Source organism: Trematosphaeria pertusa (assembly GCF_010094035.1).
Source record: "Trematosphaeria pertusa strain CBS 122368 unplaced genomic scaffold BU26scaffold_7, whole genome shotgun sequence".
NCBI lineage: Eukaryota > Fungi > Ascomycota > Dothideomycetes > Pleosporales > Trematosphaeriaceae > Trematosphaeria > Trematosphaeria pertusa.
Genome location: NW_022987218.1, coordinates 1,099,739 through 1,124,215, shown reverse-complemented (window position 1 = coordinate 1,124,215; position 24,477 = coordinate 1,099,739). Strand labels below are relative to the sequence as shown.

Sequence of the window (24,477 nt, the reverse complement as noted above, 5' to 3'; positions counted from 1 at the left end):
GCAAGGAAATGGAATGTAACTATGAAAGAGGTCGAAGACGTGAAAAACAGGTTGATCTAAGCGCGCCGTTCAGGTTGTCGCACGCGTTGGAGAAGCCGCGAATCTCGCATGCGGCATGCAGATCATGGTACATGCTTCTTAGCAAGCACGCAAGGTGTATGGCCACAGCGATAAAGCCTGTTTCGGTAGTCTCTCTTCGCGCGATTACGCATAGGGGCGTCGGGCTGCTCCATGGATCTCCAGGCTTCCGCAACCACATCGCAACGCCCTAGGTGGCTTTTTTTTTTGTTTTGCTCCTGAGGCTATTCTGGCCCAGCAGGCGGGAATGATGAGGAGCTCTGAAAAATCTCCTTTCCGCCAGCAGACTGGACAGTGCCCTCCGAGAGCCCCCAGCAGGCGCGTGTTCCAAAGCCCATTAATACCGATTGATCCGGGCATGCCATGGACGTGACCTCTGAAGAGCCGCCGATCTGGGTCTCTTAGCGCGTCCGGGGTGCAGTATCTCCACGTGATGATACCCGAGCACCATCCATCACTAGCCACGCGCCGCAGCTTGAGTCAACCGTCAGCGGCAGCAGGTGAGCTGCCTCCCATCATTTTCCCCTCATCTCTTCAACAACCTCCAGAACAACCCATATTCACTCCCAGGGGCAGCGTGTTCTTTGTTCCTACGCTCCACGCCGCAACCTACCTACCCTAACCATTCCGATAAGGCCGACGATACCTCCGAACACACCCTCTCCTCCACCATGGCGGTCAAGGCAGTTGTCCCCTTTCTCGTAGCTATGATGCTACTAACGGGAGTGTGCAATACACTGCTGACAAAGTATCAAGTACGTCTGCCTCTGAATGATCGCAGCTGAAGTCTGCCTGCTAACCGCAGCCGTCCAGGACATGCAATGCATCAAGAACTGCGACTCTCCCTCCAAGAAATACCGCGAACACTTCGAGCAGCCCGTGCTCCAGACACTCCAAATGTTCATCGGTGAAATGGGCTGCTGGCTCGTCATCGGCGCTTTCTCCGCCTACCAACGCTACGTTTCACGCAAAGCAGGTTACGAAGCTATTCCGAACGCAGTCGACGAGGGCACTGTCACACCGGCGCTGTCAGAAGAGAGCGAGACAGGCGATGTTGCGAATCCGCTAAAGCCTGCGCATCCGGATGACGAGGGAAGGATACCGTTGACGGGTACGAATGTGCTGTTGCTTGCGCTGCCCGCGTGTTGCGACATTGCCGGAACAACGCTTATGAATGTCGGACTGCTGTTTGTGGCCGCAAGTATCTACCAGATGACGAGAGGTGCGCTGGTGCTCTTTGTTGGGCTGTTCAGCGTTATCTTCTTGAAGCGACACCTCGGCCTCTACAAGTGGTTCTCTCTGTTCGTCGTAGTCTTCGGCGTTGCAATCGTTGGACTGGCGGGCGCGATTACCAGGGACGACAAGGCTACGCCATCGCATCAGGCCCTTGCACAGACAGGAGTTGATACGCTTGGAGAAGACGTGGACACGAAGGCGGTGTCTCAGGCTGTCATGACCGTCATTGGCGTCTTGCTGATCGCTGGAGCTCAGATCTTCACGGCCACACAGTTTGTGCTTGAGGAGCGCATTATGGAGAAGTACTCCATGGAGCCCATCAGGGTTGTCGGTTGGGAGGGCATCTTTGGTTTCCTGGTCACGGTGCTCGTTATGGTAATTCTCCACTTCGCGATTGGGACTGGGTACTTCAACGCGAGGGAGGGGCTCTACCAGATGACACACTTCCCTGCCATCGCCATCAGCTCCATTCTTATTATGATCAGTATCGGGTAAGTAATCACCACCCCTCACACCACATCGTGAATAAATCTCTAACACGCACAGTGGCTTCAACTTTTTCGGTCTCAGCGTAACCCGCACCGTCTCCGCTACCTCTCGCTCCACCATCGACACCTGTCGTACCCTGTTTATCTGGATCGTCTCCCTCGGCCTTGGATGGGAGACCTTCAAGTGGCTCCAGGTCGCCGGCTTTGCGCTGCTTGTGTACGGCACGTTCCTTTTCAACGACCTTGTGCGACCGCCACTAAAGGCCTGCTACGAGAGGCATCATGAACAGCTACTACCCGAAGAGCCCATTGAGCATATCTAGAGAAAGAGCCAGGTATAGCTTACTGTATATATCGCGCATAAGATTTCGATCCAAGCATGAGGATTTCGGGTGTCTGGCGCACGAGGCTCAGCATTGGAGGTTGTCTGATATAGCACATTTTCTAGAGCGGTTTTGATCTTGTTCGCAATTGCATAGAGCGTTACTTATCTTCCGTTATCATGCCTTTACTCTTGCTTATGATGCTTGAATGGATGCTATACCGGCTGCTATCCTCGGCATACGATTCGGCGGCTTGGAGGCGTGACCTTCCGTGATGGTACTTGACTTTCTTTATTATGGAGAACTAGATCCGCGTACTGAATAGGTACAGCATCCCATTGAATATCGGGTGAATGGCGAGCAAGGGTGATAAGATCATCCATGTGGCTAGTGGTGGCTCAAGGCTTGGCACGCGCACTCGCTTAACCAACATATTTCGAAATCCCCGCCTAAGAGATCCGACCACAACCAACGACCCACGAACGACAACTCGGTTCGCATACTTCTGAACGCCAGCCCGGAGGTTCAGAGACGTCAATTACCAGTTCGACACAATGGCCACAACTCAGGGAGCTATGTGAGTCAAGATCTGCGATGCCGAGACTTCGGAGCGAGGACTGACTGTATGCAGTTCCAAGCGGAGGAAGTTCGTTGCTGGTACGATACACCCTTCCTTACTTCCGGAGGCGCTGGTATGGATACAGTGGCCCTGAGGCCGCGATACAGCCTGCGAAGGGCACGATTGGCGGAGCTTTGGAGATATACAGCGCGGAGGGCGAACACGTCTATTGCACACAGAGGGCATCAGCTAACATCCTCTCTCACAGACGGTGTCTTCTACGCCGAGCTCAATGAGTTCTTCCAGCGCGAGCTGGCCGAGGAGGGCTACTCCGGTGTCGAAGTGCGCGTCACTCCCACCGTGACCGACATCATCATCCGGGCAACGCACACACAAGAGGTTCTCGGCGAGCAGGGCCGCCGCATCCGCGAGCTCACCTCGCTCATCCAGAAGCGCTTCAAGTTCCCCGAGAACTCCGTCTCTCTCTACGCCGCCAAGGTCCAGAACCGTGGTCTGTCCGCCGTCGCTCAGTGCGAATCCCTCCGCTACAAGCTGCTCAATGGTCTGGCCGTCCGAAGGGCGTGCTATGGTGTGCTGAGGTTCATCATGGAGAGCGGCGCCAAGGGTTGCGAGGTCGTCGTTTCTGGCAAGCTGAGGGCCGCTCGTGCGAAGAGCATGAAGTTCACTGTACGTCCACATATACGGTCAATATCTTAGGCAGAAGGCTAATTTTAAATAGGACGGCTTCATGATCCACTCCGGTCAGCCAGCCAAGGACTTCATCGATGAGGCCACACGCCACGTCCTCCTCCGACAGGGTGTCCTTGGTATCAAGGTTAAGATCATGCGCGGTGCAGACCCCGAAGGCAAGGCCGGTCCCGCCAAGTCCCTCCCCGACTCTGTTACCATCATTGAGCCCAAGGAGGAGCAGCCCGTTGTGCAGCCCATGTCGCAAGACTACGGCGCGAAGGCTCTCGCTGCCCAGCAGGCGGCAGAACAGCAGAGGCTGGCGGAGCAGCAAGAAGGTGAGGGCGCGCCGGCAGAGGGCTACCAGGAGGAGTAAAATTGTGCATAGAGAGGCTGGAGGCGGGGGAGCGGGACCTGGTTCGACAGAGGTGATGGCTACGGTATCATGAGGACCATGCTTCTATAAATTCCTTTGCATCCGGATGGGCAATCTTTGTTTGATTGACAAAGGAGGTTATGGAGTCTACGTGCTGTGTACTCTTTCGGGACACCCAAATGCAAAACACGGCTTGACCATCAAACACTCAACTTGGCGTTCAATCTCTCAACATGTGATATTGCGTTCGATTCTCAGTACGCTATTCTAGTCTTCTCTCTGACTGGGGCTTCCGGTACGTTATGACTCCTACCAAACCCCTCGCTCTTAGTATTTCTGCGGACGCGAGGTGACTTAGACCTGTTGACGAGAATCGATATCTCAGCGAGCAAAGACTGTTCCCCTCACCTATCTGGTCAGTCCTTCCATCTTCTTCCTGAATCGAAGTCGAGGCGTGCGAAGACTTCCTTCGCGATATTACCGTCATGGTAGAGTAGGTTATCATGCATTTCTCTTCTCCACATCTTGGGTAATCCATCATTTGCAAGTCCTTGGAGGAAGTCCTCAGTTATACTCTACTCTACGAAGGTGGCACTTCCATCGCGCATCACTTGATGTCATTGATAACAAGGCTCTGAGTCCTCGAAGGAAAAGGTGTCATTCATATATATGGCGGAATCATTCTGTCACCAGGATTATACTACAGCGCACTTCATACCTCAGCCACTTCTTCAAACACCACACAGTGCTTCTTCATTCGTATACAACGTCGAGCACAGCACAAGAACAACCTTCCTCCTTTCCAACCAGACCAGTCTTCTACAAATAAAGACATACAGACGATCATATACAATACCAAGATCATGCGCCAACAATACCTCGCAACAATCACCACGGCTCTGGCCCTCCTGGCTACTCCCCCCATCCTCGCAACACCACTCCCCGAAACCCCAGTTGGGCAGCCATGCACAATCACCCCACACGCCCAATTCAGCTCCTCCGTCGGCGTCCTCGGCTGCAAAATAAACATCGACCGCGTCGCCTACTTCCCCGCCTACCCGCTCTGCACCAAGTACTGCGTCCGCGTCACCGCAAACGGCCGCTCCGTCACGCTGCTCCACATCGACCACTCCGGAGGCGCGCACGACATCAGCTACGACGCCTGGAACTATCTGGTCACGGGCAAGTCCGCGCGCGAGGATCCCACCTACGGCGGCGGCATCCCCGGGTCCTGGGAGTACGTGGAGAACAGCGAGTGCGACGATCTGATTCCCACCGAGGGGCACAAGATACCACTGAGTGCGTCGACAGCCGTGATTTGGGGCCTGTCGTGTGCGCCGGGGACGGTGCAGTTCTGGAATATTGCCACGGCGCAGTGTACCCTGGGGGTGGACGAGAAGTGCGAGCCGCCGCCGCAGGGCGGGAACCAGCCGGTTTGTCCGTCGCAGCTGGGGACCCAGAACCCGTTGGATTTGGGGATCGTGGACCTCCCAGTTCCGATCAAGAGGACTTAGCGAGTGAGAAGGGGGGACTGTGGCTTGCGAGAGCGCCATCGTGTGCGAGGGAGAAGATGGATGGTAGCGAAGAGTGTTGGCGGGCGTGGCGGGCGGTGGATATACGTGATTTGACTTGATAGTACTCTGTATAATGTAAATTTTGTCCACACTCTCAGTGGTACCTATTTCTTCAGTATGCATCCGTAGGCCACGGCATACGCACCGATATGGCTCAGTTGTCATATCAATCCAAGCGCGGGGAGTCACCGCTCAGACCTTTGGTGGGTAAAAACCGAGGGTATGTTAGGAGGTGATCCCTTTAACACTAGACTTGTAATGTGTTCTATTACGTTCAGCACATGTATTACATGCCCTGCGTTCACTATTGTTCAGTCAGTGAGGCGCAAAGGAAATCACTGAGAGTGATACTAAGCAGATGGTAGAAAGAATGGGGCTGTCCATATCTACCCTCTACGATCATAACTGTAATAACCCATAGTCATCCCGAACTCTTGCTATGCCCAGACCTAGAAATGCAAGTCATCAATAGTCAATCGTCGATTACTCATTAGTCGTTCCACCCCGTGGGGTATCAATAAACCTTCTGACATACTACCCGCATAAACCCGTACACTCAGACTTGCCATGCATATGGGGCAGTGAAGTACCCCAGCAGGCCCTTCCAAGAGCGCCCTACTACGCGTGGTAGTTGGTAAGCTCAGCGTAAGGGTCTTGTTGAGATGGTCCGTCCTACTGCATCTCAACCTCCATCTGCTGTCTCGTCTCCGTGCTTCGACTGCGACTCCTACTGCGCGGAGTAGCCCCGGTGCTCCCACCAATACCTAGGCTCGAGATTCCTGCGGCAAGGTTCTGACCCAAGTCACGGCTAAACGCTGCTGCGGCATCAAACGGCGTAGGCGTAGGATGATGCGGTTGCGCGTTAGGGGCAGCATGCGTAGGCGGCGGATGCATAGTAGTTCCCGCACCTGTAGCCTTATCGGCTGTTTCCGTGCCGGTAACGATAGGCTCCTGTGGAATCGGTGTCGATGTCCTACTCCTTCCATTTGGCGGACTATTGACGTTCGAAGTTTGTGGCGAAAGCGTGAGCGGTGCCTGTGGGCCAAACGTATTCATTTCCTCATCAGTTCTCCCGAAGCATTCCGCCCACCATCGTACCTCTCCTTTCTTGGGAAAGATCATGCGCTCTTTACCGCGGATTGAGTCGTCGACCGTGGAGTCATAGCTCGGATTTATGAACTCTTGTTTGCGGCAGAGGAAGTAGTCCCATACAGAGCGTGTACGTTCCGCGGCACGAGCTTCGACGCGTTCTTTCTCGTTATCGAAGAGGAACGTGCCATATTGGCAGGAGTAGAGGTGGTAGAGAAGGCGGCGGAGGAAGCGCTCGTTGAACTCGAAGCGGGTGGGGTATTGGTAGACAAGCTGGTAGGTAGCGTCGAGGAATTGGTGGAAGACGGGAGAGAGCTCATTGACCTTGGTTATGCGGTGCTCCTCTGCAGTGCCGATCTTGGATGCAGGCTTCGGTAGCGGAGAGCTTTCAGAGTTGGGTGCAGCGTCTGAAATGTTCTGCATTTCTCCCCCGTTTGCTTCCGCCATTTGAGTCAGTGATTCGTTGGAGTCATTCTGGCGGTTGAAGAGGCCCCGAGCACCACGGAGCGCGTTCTCAAATGCATTACCACCACCCTGACCGTCGCGATTCCGATCTATTCGCTCATTCTCGATCTGGAACCATTTGTCGCTGCTCAGGAAGCCCGATCGGTGGCGGAACATGTGCCCGAAAGACAGCCAGTCCTTCTCCACCAGCACGATGAAGCCCTCTAGTGTCCGGTAATAAGGATCGAGACATATCTGACTAAGAGCGCTCAGCTGGCTTGTCCGGTCCCATCCGTCGGAGCAGTGTATTAGAACGTGAGAATGCATGATGCCCACAGTTCGCGCGATCAAGGCGGTGCCATCAAGGATGTTGCTGATGTGTCGTATCCAGCCACTCTTTGCGAGGAGTTGTCGGTTCGGTGGCAGACTGGTAAAGTCGGATTCCTTCATAGCTTCTACCACGTATTCCAGAGATTTCCTCATGACGTGAATGTTATCTATGCCAAGATATGCCTTTTCCGCACCGGGATAGTAGTCCATCTTCTCGGACCCAAGACCGACGGCTTGCATGGCGTATGCGTTCACGGTCGGTCTCGCATCGACGATGAGATTGTGTTGTTGTGCTCCGTATACCTTGGGCGCATCAGCTTCGGTCTCGGAGGACTCCGTGAGGTCTTCCACAGGTGTTGTTCCAGAAGAGACGGTCTCCCCATCGCCCACGCCCACGAACGAACTATTAGCAGTGGATTCATCGAGATTTACTACACTCGATTCCGGAGTAGAGCCAGCCGGGGTGGGGATAGGGGTCTGCGTCGATCTCCACCCACGATTAGTAGCGAATATGGCGGCAACGAGCCTCTCATCCTGCGGGTTGCGGTTCCCTCGGAGGCCCGGTTGAGGCTGCGAGCTTCGCGTTATGGAGCAGTTGTTTATGGGGTGGCGGTAAACGAGGGCAGGTATCCGCTGTCGGGAGCGGTATTCGCCGGCGTATCTGAGGACGCTGTCTGAGACCTTCGAGGGAACAACAATGAGCCCAGGGTATGTCTTAGAGAACTAGATTCGGACATCAGCACAGCTGCCTGTCTTATCAGTCAATAATGCATACCTTGTACTCCACGTTGATCTCTGAGATCCGCCAGCCCTTCTCTGTGTCCTTCGGGCTGATGCCTAGCCGCTTCCACTCCCGGCGCGCATCGTATATCTCCCAGCCGTTGAACTGGTCCTCCGGAGATTTCGGTTGATAACTGAAAGCTAGTAGCCTATCAAGTCTTCCGATTTTGCATGACAGTGCCCGAATGCTGTCATACACGTCGCGGGCTTTCTTGTCGTCTAGGAAGTTGAAGGCAAAGAAGGTAAAGTCTCGGCAACGTAGGCGAATCGATGGTTGCACGCGCGACGCGGGGGGCGAGGGTCGCAAACTGCAGTATGATATCATGGGATATGTAATCCATACTTCTTTCTGGCGCGGAAGTTTCGCGGAGGGAGAGGAGCCTGGCGGGGGTGGAGGCAGGTAGCTGAAGACCATATGGTGGGGCATGAGATGCAGGGTCCCGTCGAACTTTACTGATCTCCGCCATAGAGAGACATTCTCCACCTGGAAAGCGTGAGCCTTTCGAAGCTGCGCGGCTTGTGGGAAGTGTACCTTGCTAACGCGGATCTTCTCCATGATGACCGCAGGTGTCGAAGTGTGCGCGATGGAGCACGGCGGAAAACTCTCTAGCGATTACGAGGATGAAAGTTATATGCGAGCGTGTTGAAAGAAAAGAACAGGAGCGAGGGGTACCGAGTCACTGCGGCGGAGGCTTGTTCAGCACTCGGGTTCGCATGTTGACGTTGCGGGGCGTGAATTGATCGCATGCCGCAGCCATGGTTCGTCCCGCTGCTCGGACCAGGTCTTGGCAGTACTTCTATCGATAAAGCCGTCGCTCTTCACGTCCACATCTTGGCAAATTAATCCTGGGTTATGAAAGGGTAGAATACAGAAGGAACATATACTAATACATAAGCTCCATCTATCATGTACACGAACCAAATTTGGATCGCGAGATCCCACGTGTTAGTCAGATATAGAGCCAGTCTCCTACCTGTGCTTTTGTGCTTTTGAGACTCAATCTGAGATATCTTAAGCCATACTCGCGACCGTGTTCCTTAGATACCCGGGCACGCCTGCAGCCCTTCCGACGAAGTCGCTGTCAATTTAACCCATACCACCCTTTCCGTATCGTGCCATACCCCGCCATACTACCCTAATGACTTGTCAAGATGACGAGAAAGATAACCGGTCGTTAGCTATGGATACAGAAGCGTCCGCAGAGCATCTAAGCAGGCGGAGGAGGCGGCGGAATGTCCGAGGGAGGAGGCTGTTTCAAAGTTAGCTTAGGGATAGGCGTGAAGGGAAGAATCTATTGCTTACCGGCGGGGGAAGGTCGCCTGGGGGAGGAGGGGGCGGAACCGAGCCCGAGGGTGGCGGAGGTGGGGGTGGACTACCAGCGTTTCCGTAGTTCTGGTACATGCCAAGCCCTGGAGGAGGCCCAGTCGGTGCGGCGCCGTAGCCTGGAGCCCCATACGAGTTCATGCCCGGAGGAGCTGCGCCAGGGGCAGCGTTCTGATCGTAGCCGGAGCCATAGCTGCCGTAGCCATACGCAGAGGTACCTGCCGCAGCCCACGGGGCCGAGGTGCTGTTGTATCCACCCTGGCTGTAGGAATTGCCTGCACCAGCCCAAGGTGGAGCAGCGCCACTCGCATCCCGGTCGTCGCGGTTGTTACGCGCCCATGGGGCCTGCCCGCCGGTTGGACCACGCTCCCAAGGCTTGAGAGTGCGCTGCTCGTCGCCACCGTAGCCGCCGCCATTGTTGTACTCGATGGCGCCCGCTGGTCGACCTTCGATCTCGTTGAAGAGGTTTTCGAGTTCATTGCCGCTTTCAATCCGGCCCTGGTTGCGGTCGCCATAGCGGTTGTCGTTGCGCCAGTCGCTTCCGCGCTTGCGCTGAGGACAGTCGCGAGCCATGTGACCAGCCTGTCCACAGACACGGCAGATAATGCTGGCAGTATAGTTCTGCTTCTGGGGACAGTCGTATTTGCGATGACCGATCTCGCCGCAGTTCTGGCAGGCCTGATTCTCATCGTCGCGGAGCGTACCGTTGAGGGCGGCAAGCTCACGGAGCTGGTTGCGCTTGAGCTCGTTCTGGCCTTCGGGGATAGAGGCAGCCTGAATCAAATTAGCATCTGCAGGTATCATAGAAAGGGTAGGGGAACGTACTGTCTCGATAACGTTGTGGATCAGCTTCTTCGCCTTGTTGACCTTCTCCTCGGTGTCGGCCATGATCAGACAGTGCAAGTCTTCCTCCTGGTTGCTGGTGTGAGCTGCGTCAGAGCGTCCTTTACCCTCTTTGACAGAGCCCTTGCCACGGATCGCAATCTTAGCGCCGGACTCAGACTCCATCTTCTTGAGGGTGTTGCCTCGCGGGCCAATAAGTAAGCCAACTGTTAGTGGAGAAAAAAGCTGCAGTTAGTGTATTGATCAAAGGTTTGTGAGCAAATGAGGGAGACGTTTGGGTTAGTGACATGGCTGTGCGACATGACCTCCGACGTGAACCAACACTTCGGCGGGTTGTGCAAGCCGGTCAAGACAAAGGCAGGGGATACGGAAATGACTGATAAGGAAAGTTAGAGGGGTTAGTATCGTACTGAAGTTGATCTCCGGGTAGTCATTGACTGGCACATAGACTTTCTCCTGTGTCTTAGTAGGGCGCCTATAGTCCGCCGGTGGGTGATAGTTAGGGAGCGTCTTCATGGCCTTCTCCACGAGCTTGTGGCGCTCGTCTTCGAGGCGCTTGCGGTAGCGGAACTCGCGCGTGTTGACACGGCGGCCGTAGTTATCGTACTGCGGTGGAGGAGAAGGAGACCTAAGCAAGTCAGTATCATGGTGAGGATATGGGAAGTATAGGACTACGTACCTGTCCCCATCGGCTGGCACGACATCGTTAATCTTCAGCTTCTGGGTAATCTCCTCGATGCGCAGATGCAACGTGTACGCGTCAAGCTGCTCTGTGGTCATGGCGGCGTAGATGGCCGTGGGCAAACCCATCAGGCCAGCGGCCTTGTTCTCGCTCGCGTCGCCCCATCGGTTGCGCTTCTTGCGTCGCCTAGGGCCATCGGCGTCTACGATAGCAGTCAGTATTGATGCGACGGAGAATGTGGTGGACGGCTGACCTCGCGTTGGGCTGCGCCCGCGCTTCAGCTCGGACAAGCCCGTGGCTGGCTCTGCAGGATTGTAGCCTCCATCGTCAGCGTTGTCGCCGCCGAACCGTCGACGAGTGCCGAGCGGGATGTTGTTCGAGCCGGTGATGCCTTGATTGCGCCACGACATGTTGATCGTGAGTCGGCAGTTGTTGTTTGATGGGTGTGGATTGCGGGTGGTGGTGCGGGAAGAAATAATGAAGAGGAGGTGGCGACCGGCGCGCTAATGGGCTGGGCGCGCTAGCCGCTTCTGTGTCAACAGCTCCTGTGTCACGTGAACGGAGGACCCTTCACCTCAGCATCCAGGCATCCGCTCGGGGACAGTTTAAACGCCGGTGAATCCATATGTTTGCGGTACACATTGCGCCGGGCCAACGATGCCAATACATGATGGGAGCTCAAGACTCTCGACAACACACAAGTTCGATTTCCTAGCAGGCCTCATTACAAAGCCCGCTTGTGGGCCTGATCCGCCTTGCTGGTCGCTCACCTCCGTAGACACTTTCGGAAGCATGAGAGTACTCGAATTTAAAGAGAAGGAAACTTTGCACTAGAAACAGTGCTAAAGGCGGTGCCGACGGCGTCCAGAGCAGACCTTCACCCCAATCGCTATGCCAGCTATTACCCATCTCCAACTAGGCCGCCAACTTGAAAAAGTATACGAAGGCCATACGAATATATAATCCGAGGGACGATTCCATAATCTTTCGGCGTTCGGCAGCAGCTCTTGTAATTTCTAAGCAATCCATCTCGTCATAGCTGCCCCTCACCCACCCCACTTCTCTCCGAGCGAAGCTTAAAACCTGAGCTCCGTCTACTGCAAACTCTATCATAGCCTCAAATCCCTCTTATCTTGAGCTCATATTTAAAAAAAATCCTGTTTCTCGCGCCACAATGTCCTCCCAAGAACCTAACATCACCCTCTACACCACGCAGACGCCGAACGGCATCAAGATCAGCATTACGCTCGAAGAGCTCGGCATCCCGTACAAAGTCCACAAGATCGACATCAGCAAGAACACGCAAAAGGAGGACTGGTTCCTGAAGATCAACCCCAATGGACGGATCCCGGCGCTGACCGACACCTTCACTGATGGCAAGCCCATCAACCTTTTTGAGTCGGGATCGATAATGCAATACCTGGTCAGGAGGTATGATCCGGAATATAAGATCAGTTACCCCGAAGGAACGCGAGAGTGGTATGAGATGAACAATTGGCTGTTCTTCCAGAATGCGGGTGTTGGGCCGATGCAAGGGCAAGCCAGTATGCACGGATTCTTCCAATTTTGTGATCAGTTGAAGAGGAGGGAAGACAGAACCAAGTGCGATGCAGTCGAGAAGCTGTATAAGGTTGATAATGCGCCGGTCTCAGCAAAAGTGGATGGTTGCATGAGAAGGAATAGGAGCTGATTGGAGTAAACAGATCACTTCACACGCTATGCTCCTGAAAACATCCAGTACGGGGTAAATCGCTACCAGAACGAGACTCGTCGTCTCTACGGTGTCATTGACAAGCACCTCTCATCGAACAACATCCCTTACCTGACTGGTGATAAGTGCACAATCGCTGGTATGTACTCACTTCGCTCTTCTTGGCCTCCTTCCTTCATTCCCGTCACTTACCATTCTTACAGACATCTCCCACTGGGGCTGGGTCGCTTCTGCGGGCTGGGCCGGCATCGACATCACCGAATTTCCAGCACTCCAAGCTTGGGAAGACCGCATGGTGCGCACCCTCTCTCCTCTCCCCTTCCCGCCCACCCATACTAAACAAACCTTCAGGCCGCCCGTCCAGGCGTCGAGAAAGGTCGCCACGTACCCGACCCCCATAAGATCAAGGAATTGCTCAAGGACAAGGCGAAGATGGAAAAGCACGCCGCCGAGAGTCGCAAGTGGGTGCAAGCGGGCATGAAGGAAGACGCTAAAAAGGGGGGCGAGAAGTAAGTGCAAAGTTTATTTCTGCTGTTACGGCGAGTTCAGCTCAGCCTTGAGGTGATCATGGATGCGGTGCAGTTGCGAAGGGGAAGGTGAGCTGTTAAGAAGACCTATAGGCTGAGGGCGTTATTGATGAGGAGGAGGGATATGTGGGCCGGCGCGCATTGTGGGGCACCCGCTACCTTGATATGCCTTATGATATGCTCAGGGATATTGTCTAACTCGGCGTGCGCGTCAGCAAATTATAGAAACCGAATACATAAGAGAATTCGAAGCAAGCTGGCTGGCTTGTAGAAAGCTTGGATGTTTAACATAACCCTGGTGATGTATAGCAGCGATAAGCCCGTGACTCGGCAAGCGAACGCGAGGAGTTTGTGTAACAACGGGTGCCATGCAGAATCGCCGTTCATGCCTTCCCCGCGCGGGCTCGGATTTTCCCGCACCGTAAGCGAGTTCCAGAAGCATGTGAAGGCGAGAAACTGAGTCGCGGGCAGATATGCTAATCTCACAGCACTATGGCTCGGAACTTGGTGATACCCTATCAGGAGAAGTTGGCTTCTAGAAGTGGAGCGAGCTCCATCAGCGGCTCAACTGTACGACAGTGGCGCTGTTCAACACTTTTCCAGAACGCCAAAGAAGCTCCTCCTCCTATCTTGGAAAGCCCTAATCTCCTCCTTCCCGAGATCGAGAACGCCAGCTGTTCTCCGCCTGGCTGCGAACCACTAACCGATACCACCTGCAAGCCCTCGTCAGAAATCGTCACTTCACCGCTCTGATGTGATCCTCCATCAATCCATGCTCTCCCCAGGGTCTTACTATGGCTCTTAAGCCAGATACAACAGGACCCTCCCTTGACGCCTTCTCCACATTCCACTACGGGAAGCTCAAAGCGAGAGTAGCGTAGGGATCCTGACGCAGTTTTACGCAGTACAGCGTCGTGACATCGACTGCTAGCTGCATGCACAGAAACTTCCATATAGTCTTCTGGACTGTCTTCCAGCCAACGATCCGCAACCTCGTACACAGTACTACGTGATGGCCAATCTAGCCGAAGCGGCTATCAGCCAGGGGCTCGTCGTATTCAACGGCTTCTTACTCTTCGCAGCGCTCTGCGCATTCCTTCATACCCCATTCGCATATATGTGATCGGAATAAGAGAGGTTGAGGACGCTCGCGTCGCTGCACGTCAGTACGCCATCAGCCGCCATTTTCAAGCCAGAAGATCCAGATTAGACCTATATTCCCGGAAGGGGTATATGAGAAAATCTGGGGTCGTGGGTACGCATTCGAAGCGTACCCGGTGAGAGCCGCGCCGGTACTACTTCGCTTCCAGGCCCCGTGGCGTCTGTAGTGAACCAGAGGCCTGACGCTGGCGCCCGCCGCAATATCGTGTACCCGGCTAGTCGCATTCGCATTGGGTGACCATGCTCTGATTAAAGGTCAGCTGGCTGCCTATTCATATTAACAAAGGGGAGGCAAGGATATGCGTCAACGGTACCAATAGGGAAACTTAGCTGCACTCCACAAACGTTCGTGTAACCGGCTCGGGCGCAAACGAGGAGATGCTGCATTCCAGAAGGCCTTGGTAATGCAGGCGATTTCAACCACGAGAACACCAAGCTCCTTCAAGCAAGCAAAAAAGAAAGTCAAGTAAATGAGCCGAGAGAGCCACATCCCAGTGGTTGCGGGGGATGTGGATCGGCGCCGGGGTGTTCGATTCAGGCAAAAGGAAAATAAGTTTGTCTTCTCACCCTCCCTCACGCAACCCATCCCTCCGGGCCCTGCTTCCTTTCCTCAAAATAGTACGCGATTTTTCAGATTTTGTGGTTACACAGTCTAAACAAGTGGATTGTGGAGTGCATAGGAAGAAAGGGATCGGCCAATCTGAGGGCTCTGGGTCCTGCGTGCGCGACCCTTCTGCAGCTCAGACACGGTCGAATGTGGGGATTCTGCCGTCATGCACTCTCCCCTGTCTCTTGTGCAATCGCGTGTCCTTTTCCTGAAAGGCCTGCAGCTGGCGTGTGGTGCTCATGACGGTGTACCGGTAGGGCGGGCGAATCGGCGTTGAAGGTAAGCTGTCTTTCTGCTTGAATATTATTCACGGCCCGGCGGTGCTGCAAACAGGTCTTTTGATTGCACGCATGCGCGAGACTCCAGGCTGAGGACGGAAGCAGCTTCGAAGAACGAGTCGAGGATCAGCGATGCAGGACGAAGGGGAGTGACTGCTTGAGTTGACGAGTGGCACTCGAGTGCTCGGAAAACCTGGTTCCCTTGCACGTGGTTCTTGTGAAACGGGTCCATATTGTCGACAGGGCTGGCGAAAATGAAGGATAGACATGCTTCGGACACGAAGTAAACTAGAAGTAGTAGCTGGATATAGAGAGGGACGTGCGTTACAGCGGTAACCAACCACTACACGAAAAGCTATAGGCCGGTCGAGCTTAAGGGCAGCACCTATCGACTGCGATTGCTGTGGTGCCCATTCCTCTTCGAGTAATTCGAGCGAAGCTGCTGGTCGCATTGCTCATAGTTTGCTGCGCTCGCATAACTTGAGACGGTGTTTTGGCCATCTTCGACGGTGGTAGTAGGTAGGCATGCCAGCACATGCGGCTTCTCGAACGTGGCATGCGCGGTGACTAGGCGAGTCATTCACCGACGGTTTCAGGAAGCGCATCATGGCATGCAGACCTCGCCGCCCTGGTGTTTGCTTCGCTGCCATGCGCCGTAAATTCGAGGAGCGCGCGGGCAAATGCATTAGCAGCGCAGGCACTCGGGCACTCGCCGGGCGCGCGTCGTTGTCCGGGGAAAGGGAGCGGCGTCTATAGGAAACGATGTTATGAATTCTCCGACGGTGCGTCGTGCGGAGGGCTCGCCGTTGGCCGCCCAGCGCAGGCCGATGGGCGTTGCGGATGGTCAGGCGATGCCAGCCACGATCAAGGGAGGGGTCCGTTCAGGCACAGCAGTGCACAGTAGATGGCGTTGCCAAGGCGGTGCGAGAGCGCGCTGCGGGTGTTGACGTGCGGTCGGGGCGCTAGGCCGCAAGCGATAGGGTTCTTTGGGGCGGGCAGGCATCATGCGGGGCCGCCGTGTGGGAATTTAGCCGGGCGGCGCTGCAGCCACTCAGCGCGCGCCGGCTAAACGGGTAATCTCGTAGCGCCCCCGCAGGCCGTGCAACGACTTGCCTCCCAGAGACCGGGTGCCGTGGGCAAGTGCCCCAGATCGTCGAGCCAATCCTCACGGCACAATTAATGGCTGCGTTTTTGGATATTGCGGTCAAGGGCGCCTCGCTTCTCGAAGCCCTCGTGGACGCATGGAAGATTCAAGCCACAGATCCCGACCCTGGTTTCGACCCGTCACGACCAGGATCCGTCACGTCCGACGTTGCTCCTCGGCAGTCTAAGTGTGGACGGCGGCCCACATCTGCTCCCCAAGTATCTCATGACCGTCCAAGCACTACTTCCCTCCGGTGACCGTCGCACTCGCCCTCGAGCCGCCAGATTTTCCCGTCGTACATCGTCGCCATGGAGCCCGCTGCCGCAGACATGGGCAAGCCGGAGCGCAGAGGCACCGCGCCCGTCAAGCGGAGAGTGAGTCGAGCGTGCGACCACTGCCATCGCATGCGAACGAGGTGCAACGGACAAGCGCCCTGCTCGCGGTGTATCGGTACGAGAAGCGAATGCGCATCGCGTCGTTCCGGCCGCTGACACTTCCCAGAGCTCGAATACGTATGTCAGTACAACCGAGAAAAGAAAAGAAGAGGAAAGGTTAGAGGCCGCGCCTACCCCAGCTTCCCTGATATTTACTCCTCCAGGTGCCGCGACACATCCAAAAGCAGAGGGAGGAAGCCGCAGCGCACGTCGGCCAGAATGGCCAGCCAAATGGAAACGGGCTTTCGATACAGACCGGTGGCCAATTCGATAGGGCCGACATGATGCCCGAAATGGACGACGAGATTTGGTCGCCCGCAGAACCAACGCCGATAGCGCAGCATTTCCCAGGTAGCAAAGGCGAGTTACATAGTGTGTCATCGCCAGGCTGGCAAAGTCTGCCTAGCAGTAAGTGAAGGCTTGTTGTCGCCCATTTGCGCAGACTCACAGGCAATCAGGCGCGGGTTTCAACCCTCCGGTAAACCACATGATGATAGACCCGCTCTTGCTGGGGGCCGGGGAAGGCTATTTGCCTCAGCAAATACGGGGTCAGGAGTTGATGTTCGCCATGAACGAGATGCATCTCGTCCAGGATTCTCGCACGCCGGTAACGGTTCCTCCCGAATTCGCAAATATGGGGTACCCGATGCATTTCGCTCCCGTCCGACAGTCATCCCCCCACAGTTACGGATCTGGCGACACTCCCTCGCCCCAATCTGGAGTGAGCGCCGCTTCTTCACATCCAGGAATGGCGCACTGCAGGTATCCGGTATTGAAGCCCCTGATTCCTCACCTTGGTTCCATCATGTCAGTCCCAATGGCCTGTGATCTTCTCGACTATTACTTCCAAAGTTCGTCATCCGTATTCATTGAGCCGGTCAGTCCCTATATCCTTGGGATCGTGTTCCGTAAGCGCTCCTTCTTACGGCAACACAAACCACGGAAATGTAGCCCCGCGCTACTCTCCAGCATGCTTTGGATAGCCGCCCAGACGAGTGAAGCCAGCTATTTGACGTCGTCACCGTCTGCAAGAGGGGTCATCTGCCAGAAACTGTGGAAATTAACGATCGATCTGTTGAAGCCATTGGTCCATTCACCATCCTCACACGGTTTTGCTCAAGGCTCCGGCGGTATGGTTAGCCCTGCTGCTCACGACGCATTCGGCGTCGACCGAGTAATGGGACAGTTTGATGCCAGGATGGACGCTGGGATGCCGCCAACGAGCACGCTCGACGACGTCGCCACTTATCTTAATTTAGGAGTCGTAACATCAGCCAGCGAATACAAGGTATGTAGGTCGCAGTTTCGACTGCGAAAAGCTCCTCCTGAAGGCCTTTAACAGGTAAAGACAAGACATTTGCTGACTACCATCTTTGCATGCAGGCAGCCAGCCTCCGTTGGTGGAACGCAGCATGGAGCCTGGCAAGGGAGTTGAAGTTAGGCAGAGAAATACCCCAGGACCCGTCGAAAGAAAGGGATTCTAGCTCAGCGGATAACGAAGCCGACATGGGGATGTCAGACTGTTCCAATTCAGGGGCGCATATTCCTGCTGGCACCCCGACTGCTGCCCTTATCGAGGAGATGAAAGAGGAACGACGAAGGCTGTGGTGGCTGCTCTACATGATCGACAGGTAAGAGACCCCTATTTCTTAAGATTAAGCTTTGCTAACCGACTTACAGACACCTTGGCTTGTGTTATAACAGGCCTCTGGCGATGCTTGACAACGAGTGCGAGGATCTATATCAGCCTGTTCCGGATACCTTATGGCAGGCTGGCGAGTTCTACACCGGCAATTCGGGACCGAAGAGGAAAGGCCTCTCCTTTCAGTGCACTTCTCACGACGTCTTCGGGTTCTTCTTGCCGCTCATGACTATACTTGGCGATATCGTCGACCTCAACGCGCAGAAGAACCATCCTCGTTTCGGACAGCGTACATCTTGGGAGTCGTATGAGTCGGAGATTGTTCGCCAGCTCGAGAGATATGCATTCAGCCTCCAGGAATTCAAGGCACAGCATGGTTGCGGCCCCTCAAACGAAGAAGCCGCAATCAACGCCAATGGTACCCCTGATCCAGTTCGCGGGGAGTGGATACACCAGACGAGAAAAGTCGTCGCCTATGCGACGCATATCATGCACGTCCTCCACATCCTCCTTCATGGGAAATGGGATCCTGTGGCTCTCTTGGAAGACGATAATATGTGGATCTGCTCCCAATCGTTCCTTGCCGCGACCTCGAACGCGATTTCTGCTGCGCACGCTGTCGAGGAAATATTGGAGCTGGATCCGGACCTCTCGTATATGCCATATTTCTTCGGCATGGTAAGTGCAGACCCTGCGGTCGGATAGTCTTTCAACCGACTACCGATCGATGTCCGGAACTGTTGCTGACTCGCTTCACAGTACCTGTTGCAAGGTAGCTTGATCCTGCTGCTGCTGGCCGACAAGCTGTCCACAGAAACAAACGACGGCGTCATTCGGGCTTGCGAAACTATCGTACGAGCGCACGAGGCAGCGGTGGTGACATTGAATACAGAATACCAGGTATGATAAACCCCCTTCACCACTTGACGTTCGCTTATTGACCGCGCCTGCAGCGGAACTTCCGCAAAGTAATGATTTCGACATTGGCGCAAATCAAAGGCCACGGCCATGCTCGAGAAATGACTCCCGCAAAACGGCGAGAGGTCCTTAGTTTATATCGATGGACGAGTCTCGGTAACGGACTAGCGATTTGAAACGGTCTTGCGATTTGGAAAAGGGTTAAAAATTTGAGATACCAGGGCATTTGTACGATTATATGTTTTATGGGTCGGATGATGGAACGCAGCATGGAAGGTCTGGACCTTCGTTTGGAGTCTCGAAAAATTACTCGTCTGTGCATAGTTAATATCTGTGCTTCATGGGAAGGCGCAAATACATATGATATCCATACCTACCAATTGCCGGTCGCTGTCCTGGTGATTAACTAGTAGTCTCGGTCCTGTGCAGCATACTCTTCGTTCGAATAGGCTCTGGAGCGCCCACTGAGCCGTGTACTGAAACTGGCAGCGTTGGCACACCAGTGGTAACGCGTGTCCATGGTGAGGCTCGTTGGGCCTCAAGAGCGTACGAACGCAACGGGCGGGGCCCTTCTGAAGGCTGCAGAAAAGAAAGCAGTTGTTGAGGCGAGGTCGAAATAGAGTCCTGCGTGGCGCTGCGTTCCCCACCGCTGGGAAAGTTGCGATCAGTGTCTATCACGTGACTCTACCCAAACCTTGGAACGACGTCTCCGGGATCCATGTTCGCGGTCCACCTTAGTAAACTTTTCATGGATGTAATGCTAATCGTTTTACCTAATGAAGGCCTTTTGGAGCAGGTTTCTATAGTTTAAAAGTCAGACATGCTAGTATGTATACGGCCACATACAGTGCCTTTACTCCAGCGTCCTCCAGGCTGCGATCAAACGATACAGCCAATGAGGACGAGGGAAGAGCTGAAGCCGCAGCTGTTAATGGATGAGCATGCTCGTCACGATAAATGGATCGGCTCAGATCTGCAGCCACAACGGTCGTGCATACAACTTTCCAAACCAGGTAATCAGTCATGCGACTCGGAAGGAAGGCGGGCCTAAACGGTCTCAACCATTTGACTAGATGGGAGGCTATCTCCATGTAGAGTTGGATCTAGGTGGGTCTCTCTCGCATTTGTACCCTTTTCGTTCGCGTTACGAATCATGGACATCAGTCAAATGGCAGCAGGTACGCAGATTCTCGGTTTCCACCGAGGTGTTCAAGTAAGGAATCCGTCCTCTATTACCCTACCCATCCCATGTTATTTATGTACAAATAATGGAACCCTCATAAATGCAGAGTGACATGCGTTGGTGAAAATGGACTCCGGGGGGAGTTAGACCGAGCTTCGGCAATGAGTGCGCCGAGACCCAGGACAACCAAAGGGAAAATGATAATGAACGAATGCAGGAAAGGAAACCGGGTCAGACGTTATCATAAGCTGTTTTCCACTTCCATAACCTCCCGGATGCCTTCTGCGACTGCGGTCACCTTCTCCTTGGGAAGCCTCTTCAGCGGGCGGCGGGGGAAGCCGCCGTAGCCAAAGTAGGACTGGATAGCGGACTTCGTTCCTGGGATGGCGGCCTTGGTAAGAACCCAATCGCCCTTGCTCAAGACCTTTTGTAGCTCCAAAGCCTCGTCGTACTTGCCCTCTGCCCACAGATTCCATACCTTGACGCAGACCTTGGGGATGACGTTGGCTCCACCGGCAATGATACCTGAGCCGCCACTGGCTGCAGTTTGAGCAGTAAAGTCTGCCATACCGCCAAATGCCATGTATCCGCTGCCGGCGCTCTTGGTGGTGCAGGCGTTGGTCGCCAGAGCTACTCGCGTGAGCTTTCCAGTATTTCCGCACGTAAACTTGGTCCCAATGATGTTCGGGTGTTTGGCCAGCTTGATTATGAGATCGCTGTCCATGTCGAGGCCGGCAACAGCTCCCGGGTAGTTGTACAGGATGAGAGGTAGTGGTGACCCATCAGCTACTTTCGTGTAGTACTCGTGAATCGCATCCTCGTCCATCGCGTAGCGGTAGTAGCTTGGCGGCACCAGTAGTACGTACTCAGCACCAGCCTCGGCGGACTCCTTGCAAAGCTCAATGGTGAGTTTGATGCCTTGCTCGGAAGCTCCTGCAATAACTGGCACGTCACGGTATCCTGCCTCGTCAAGAGCTTCTCGTGTTGCTCGCGTGATGGCTGCTTTCTCGGCCCGGTTCAGGTGGACCGCTTCGCCGTTGGAACCCATAGTTACCAGACCGACCAGGCCGGCTTGGGCAAGTCGTACTGCATGTTTCTTGACCGTGGGCAGGTCGACTTCTTCCGTCTCCGGATCGAAAAAGGTCATAGTCGGCGAGTAGATGCCCGGTCGCAGCGGCGTGCGCTCGTTGGCATAACCGTTCGTAGCGCCATTGGTGTAGCCGTTCGTCACGCTATCCGAAGTCATGTTTGATGAAGTGTGGAGAGGAGTATGGAGGAAGAATGCAGGCCGGGGAAGAGACAAGAATCTGGGGAACCGGAAGAGAGGAAACGGATAGCGAGTGGTAGTGAAGGACTTACGAAATTCGGGTCAGCCATTAATATATGGGCGAGGTGGAGGGCAATCGGTGTAAAGTAGGCGCTGGACTAGGCCGCAGCCCAATGCCATCCCACCTTCGGTCTTCTCCTTCGTCGTCTTGAATGTCGAGATCTCGTCAAATCCGCGGCGTTCATTCGCCGGGCGGACAGAGTTTGACACTACAAAAGCTAAAGATCCGGCCAGAGCTCTATCGCGTGCAGACGGTGGGCCGGCTGGTGCTGGCGGGCAGGTTCGGGGCCCAACTGCGCGAACTGCGGGTCAGGTTGCGGCCTTTTTCTACAGCAGTGACTAAAATTATCGAGGTCTTATGGGACCAAATACCGTCGGTGGCAGAGAGGAGGTCGAATATGGTGGCACTGCAGGACAGATCCTCGACGTTGGTCAATGCTGCGTCTTCCGCAATTTTCGGGGCATAATTTCTCCACCAATGGCGGCACGACGACCGGCGTGGGGTGCGTCTTCGTGCGCCTCTTGGCCTGGGGAAAGATTACCATGTTCGCCCGAGGGGCGTCCATGGGGCGCTGGGCGAGGGGATGCCGGCAAAATGATGAAGCGTCGCGCCCTGGACGCGTCGTCTTGTCCCGCTGCCCCTCATTGCGGGCGCCATTATTTTCCGTGTATATCGATAGGCCTGCCAATGGGAGGGGTACTTCAGCCCTACTCCAGACGCCGACGCAGACGCCGACGCAGACGCCGACGCGTGACGCGCCGCCGCTCACGATATTTGCCCTCTCAACATCGTCCGCCTGATATCCGCTTCTTATCGATCCTCCGTGGGCTTCAGACGAAACCACTGATTCAATTCCTCACCTGATACCAAAAGTCGAGCAACCATGGCGCCGCTCGAGGTCCTGATGGTACGCCTACCCCTCACAGGAGCAGCAGGTCCATGCTCAATACTTTCTTTGCTTTTCCTCAAGCTGCGAGCGCCGTCCGCAGCCTGCAGTATCGTGTTTGCTTTTGTGCCCAGCATTGCATGCTTCACACCGCCTCTTCCTCGTGGCAGTGCGCATTTGGCACGAGAGCCGTGCTAATGGACTCCGCAGGTCGGAACAGGCGAGTACACGACCGGCTTCGTGGGCGGTGCGGCTTCGACCTCAGACAAGAAGGTGGGAGTTGTAGGATTGACACTGTTCGATCTTCGTCGGCGAGGGAAGGTCGGCAAGCTGGGGATGGTGGGAGTATCGGGTGACAAGTTTCCGGCCATCAGTAAGTGCAATCCGGGCGTGGAACTGATGCAGGAAATTGCCGTCCAGCGCTGATCGTGTGCAGGGGAGCATCTGCAGAAGAATATCTCGCAAGCCTACAACGGTCTCGACGTGTCGTTCGAGGAGTACCCCAAGGCAGGAAAGCGCGATCCGGATGCGTACAAGGAGGCAATTGACGCGCTTCCGAAAGGCAGCGCTAGTACGTTCACATCACATCATCAGGATCCTTCCCAGCTAATATGGGCAAGTCACTATCTTTACCCCTGACACCACGCACTACCCGATTGCTCTGTACGCGATAGAGAAAGGGCACCACGTCCTCGTCACGAAACCAGCGGTCAAGCTCCTGGAACACCACCAAAAGCTGCTCGAGGCTGCACGCAAGCACAATGTCTTCGTCTACGTGGAGCACCACAAGCGGTTCGACCCTGCTTACGCGGATGCGCGCTTCCGGGCCGCAAAACTGGGAGACTTCAACTACTTCTACTCGTATATGAGCCAGCCGAAGTAAGAACTCCGCTTTCTCCGGCGCGGGTTGATAACTGACCAAGTTTTCGTATTCAGGAGCCAACTCGAGACCTTCAAGGCATGGGCGGGCAAGGAAAGCGACATCTCGTACTACCTCAACTCGCATCACATCGATATCCATGAGTCTATGGTCCCGGATTTCACGCCGGTGCGCGTGATGGGCAGTGCAGCGAAGGGCATTGCAACCGAACTGGGTTGCGATCCGCAAACTGAAGATACTATCACGCTGTTGGTAGACTGGGTGAAGAAGAGTGACCCCAGCAAGCGCGCGACTGGCGTCTATACCGCGGGCTGGGCGGCGCCACAGAAGGCTGGTGTGCATTCGAATCAGTACTTCCACTACATGGCCAGTAGAGGAGAGGTCAGAATCAACCAGGCGAAGCGAGGTTACGATGTCACTGACGATGACACCGGCCTTCTGTGGTATAACCCGTGAGTATCTTTCAAATCTATCTCCTATCTTTCTACTAACTAAGCTCAGTTTCTACATGAAATACGCTCCCGATGAGGAAGGCAACTTCGCAGGCCAGACTGGATACGGCTACGTCTCCTTCGAGAAGTTCGTCGACGCCGTCAATGCCTTGAATGAGGGCAAGGTCACGCTAGAACAGCTAGACAGCCGTCCACTCCCCACATTGAAGAACACCATCGCCACTACCGCCATCTTAGAGGCAGGCCGAAGGTCGCTGGACGAGAGCAGGCCGATTGAGATTATTCAACAGAGTGGCACCTGGTCGCTGAAGTAAAAGCAGGCTCCTTCTTTTCTCGACTATCGCAATGGCGGCCGCAGTGCCTGGCGAACGCCTTTCGGTATAGCGTTTGCGCCTTGTCTGTAGATAATTCTCAAAAGCCGCTAAGACTAAGTTCTCTAGTGCTGCATGATGTACCCGGAGCTAACCTCCCTATTACTCGCTCTTCTCGTTCTCGATCCATTTCTTACCCTTG

General features: G+C 54.8%; 10 protein-coding genes across 10 annotated transcripts; 7 read left to right on the top strand and 3 right to left on the bottom strand.

Moving 5' to 3' along the window:
- The first annotated feature begins 627 nt into the window (after window positions 1–627).
- Window positions 628–2,394, top strand: BU26DRAFT_484265 (integral membrane protein-like protein). The gene is made up of 3 exons (XM_033825847.1): window positions 628–833; window positions 892–1,805; window positions 1,861–2,394. The coding sequence occupies exons 1-3, from the start codon at window positions 750–752 to the stop codon at window positions 2,123–2,125; spliced, it is 1,263 nt and encodes a 420-aa protein (XP_033684057.1). The 5' UTR covers window positions 628–749; the 3' UTR covers window positions 2,126–2,394.
- Window positions 2,395–2,598: 204 nt separating this feature from the next.
- BU26DRAFT_519218 (ribosomal protein S3) lies at window positions 2,599–3,993 on the top strand. The gene is made up of 4 exons (XM_033828996.1): window positions 2,599–2,702; window positions 2,757–2,782; window positions 2,953–3,371; window positions 3,424–3,993. Exons 1-4 carry the CDS (start codon window positions 2,680–2,682, stop codon window positions 3,745–3,747), a joined length of 792 nt encoding a protein of 263 aa, XP_033684056.1. The 5' UTR covers window positions 2,599–2,679; the 3' UTR covers window positions 3,748–3,993.
- Window positions 3,994–4,715: 722 nt separating this feature from the next.
- BU26DRAFT_384145 (uncharacterized protein) lies at window positions 4,716–5,216 on the top strand (the record flags this gene model as incomplete). Its single annotated transcript, XM_033822607.1, has 1 exon — window positions 4,716–5,216. A coding segment is annotated over one exon (501 nt), but the record flags the coding sequence as incomplete, so codon positions are not given.
- A 777-nt stretch (window positions 5,217–5,993) lies between these two features.
- BU26DRAFT_426248 (phosphatases II) lies at window positions 5,994–8,520 on the bottom strand (the record flags this gene model as incomplete). Its single annotated transcript, XM_033823659.1, has 3 exons — window positions 5,994–7,907; window positions 7,960–8,448; window positions 8,497–8,520. The coding sequence occupies 3 exons, from the start codon at window positions 8,518–8,520 to the stop codon at window positions 5,994–5,996; spliced, it is 2,427 nt and encodes an 808-aa protein (XP_033684054.1).
- A 1,851-nt stretch (window positions 8,521–10,371) lies between these two features.
- Window positions 10,372–11,373, bottom strand: BU26DRAFT_311136 (uncharacterized protein). The gene is made up of 3 exons (XM_033821918.1): window positions 11,067–11,373; window positions 10,811–11,015; window positions 10,372–10,759 (listed from the first exon to the last, which is right to left on the bottom strand). Exons 1-3 carry the CDS (start codon window positions 11,221–11,223, stop codon window positions 10,411–10,413), a joined length of 711 nt encoding a protein of 236 aa, XP_033684053.1. The 5' UTR covers window positions 11,224–11,373; the 3' UTR covers window positions 10,372–10,410.
- A 614-nt stretch (window positions 11,374–11,987) lies between these two features.
- Window positions 11,988–13,325, top strand: BU26DRAFT_604970 (glutathione S-transferase; the record flags this gene model as incomplete). Its single annotated transcript, XM_033835555.1, has 4 exons — window positions 11,988–12,477; window positions 12,517–12,663; window positions 12,728–12,819; window positions 12,876–13,325. 4 exons carry the CDS (start codon window positions 11,988–11,990, stop codon window positions 13,035–13,037), a joined length of 891 nt encoding a protein of 296 aa, XP_033684052.1. The 3' UTR covers window positions 13,038–13,325.
- Window positions 13,326–16,796: 3,471 nt separating this feature from the next.
- On the top strand, window positions 16,797–19,612 carry BU26DRAFT_311084 (uncharacterized protein). The gene is made up of 6 exons (XM_033821917.1): window positions 16,797–17,083; window positions 17,134–17,963; window positions 18,059–18,306; window positions 18,356–18,995; window positions 19,077–19,217; window positions 19,271–19,612. Exons 1-6 carry the CDS (start codon window positions 16,957–16,959, stop codon window positions 19,409–19,411), a joined length of 2,127 nt encoding a protein of 708 aa, XP_033684051.1. The 5' UTR covers window positions 16,797–16,956; the 3' UTR covers window positions 19,412–19,612.
- Window positions 19,613–20,442: 830 nt separating this feature from the next.
- On the bottom strand, window positions 20,443–21,905 carry BU26DRAFT_519210 (aldolase). Its single transcript, XM_033828995.1, has one exon. The coding sequence runs from the start codon at window positions 21,662–21,664 to the stop codon at window positions 20,660–20,662; it is 1,005 nt and encodes a 334-aa protein (XP_033684050.1). The 5' UTR covers window positions 21,665–21,905; the 3' UTR covers window positions 20,443–20,659.
- On the top strand, window positions 21,898–22,718 carry BU26DRAFT_311023 (uncharacterized protein). Its single transcript, XM_033821916.1, has one exon. The coding sequence runs from the start codon at window positions 22,104–22,106 to the stop codon at window positions 22,608–22,610; it is 507 nt and encodes a 168-aa protein (XP_033684049.1). The 5' UTR covers window positions 21,898–22,103; the 3' UTR covers window positions 22,611–22,718.
- On the top strand, window positions 22,297–24,424 carry BU26DRAFT_484246 (D-galacturonic acid reductase-like protein). The gene is made up of 6 exons (XM_033825846.1): window positions 22,297–22,653; window positions 22,843–23,005; window positions 23,069–23,203; window positions 23,253–23,511; window positions 23,569–23,964; window positions 24,014–24,424. Exons 1-6 carry the CDS (start codon window positions 22,630–22,632, stop codon window positions 24,276–24,278), a joined length of 1,242 nt encoding a protein of 413 aa, XP_033684048.1. The 5' UTR covers window positions 22,297–22,629; the 3' UTR covers window positions 24,279–24,424.
- Window positions 24,425–24,477: the final 53 nt, after the last annotated feature.

Bases quoted from the DNA above. Each gene is read 5' to 3' on its own strand.
- BU26DRAFT_484265 (XM_033825847.1), top strand. From the start codon at position 750: ATGGCGGTCAAGGCAGTTGTCCCCTTTCTCGTAGCTATGATGCTACTA. The intron at 834-891 runs GTACGTCTGCCT...GCAGCCGTCCAG, and splicing joins CACTGCTGACAAAGTATCAA to GACATGCAATGCATCAAGAA. The intron at 1,806-1,860 runs GTAAGTAATCAC...TAACACGCACAG, and splicing joins CTTATTATGATCAGTATCGG to TGGCTTCAACTTTTTCGGTC.
- BU26DRAFT_519218 (XM_033828996.1), top strand. From the start codon at position 2,680: ATGGCCACAACTCAGGGAGCTAT. The intron at 2,703-2,756 runs GTGAGTCAAGAT...GACTGTATGCAG, and splicing joins GCCACAACTCAGGGAGCTAT to TTCCAAGCGGAGGAAGTTCG. The intron at 3,372-3,423 runs GTACGTCCACAT...AATTTTAAATAG, and splicing joins CGAAGAGCATGAAGTTCACT to GACGGCTTCATGATCCACTC.
- BU26DRAFT_311136 (XM_033821918.1), bottom strand. From the start codon at position 11,223: ATGTCGTGGCGCAATCAAGGCATCACCGGCTCGAACAACATCCCGCTC. The intron at 11,016-11,066 runs GTCAGCCGTCCA...CTGCTATCGTAG, and splicing joins CGGGCGCAGCCCAACGCGAG to ACGCCGATGGCCCTAGGCGA. The intron at 10,760-10,810 runs GTACGTAGTCCT...TGACTTGCTTAG, and splicing joins GTGCCAGCCGATGGGGACAG to GTCTCCTTCTCCTCCACCGC.
- BU26DRAFT_311084 (XM_033821917.1), top strand. From the start codon at position 16,957: ATGATGCCCGAAATGGACGACGAGATTTGGTCGCCCGCAGAACCAACG. The intron at 17,964-18,058 runs GTATGTAGGTCG...CTTTGCATGCAG, and splicing joins CATCAGCCAGCGAATACAAG to GCAGCCAGCCTCCGTTGGTG. The intron at 18,996-19,076 runs GTAAGTGCAGAC...CTCGCTTCACAG, and splicing joins TGCCATATTTCTTCGGCATG to TACCTGTTGCAAGGTAGCTT.
- BU26DRAFT_519210 (XM_033828995.1), bottom strand. From the start codon at position 21,664: ATGACTTCGGATAGCGTGACGAACGGCTACACCAATGGCGCTACGAAC.
- BU26DRAFT_311023 (XM_033821916.1), top strand. From the start codon at position 22,104: ATGGGACCAAATACCGTCGGTGGCAGAGAGGAGGTCGAATATGGTGGC.
- BU26DRAFT_484246 (XM_033825846.1), top strand. From the start codon at position 22,630: ATGGCGCCGCTCGAGGTCCTGATG. The intron at 22,654-22,842 runs GTACGCCTACCC...TGGACTCCGCAG, and splicing joins CGCCGCTCGAGGTCCTGATG to GTCGGAACAGGCGAGTACAC. The intron at 23,965-24,013 runs GTGAGTATCTTT...AACTAAGCTCAG, and splicing joins GGCCTTCTGTGGTATAACCC to TTTCTACATGAAATACGCTC.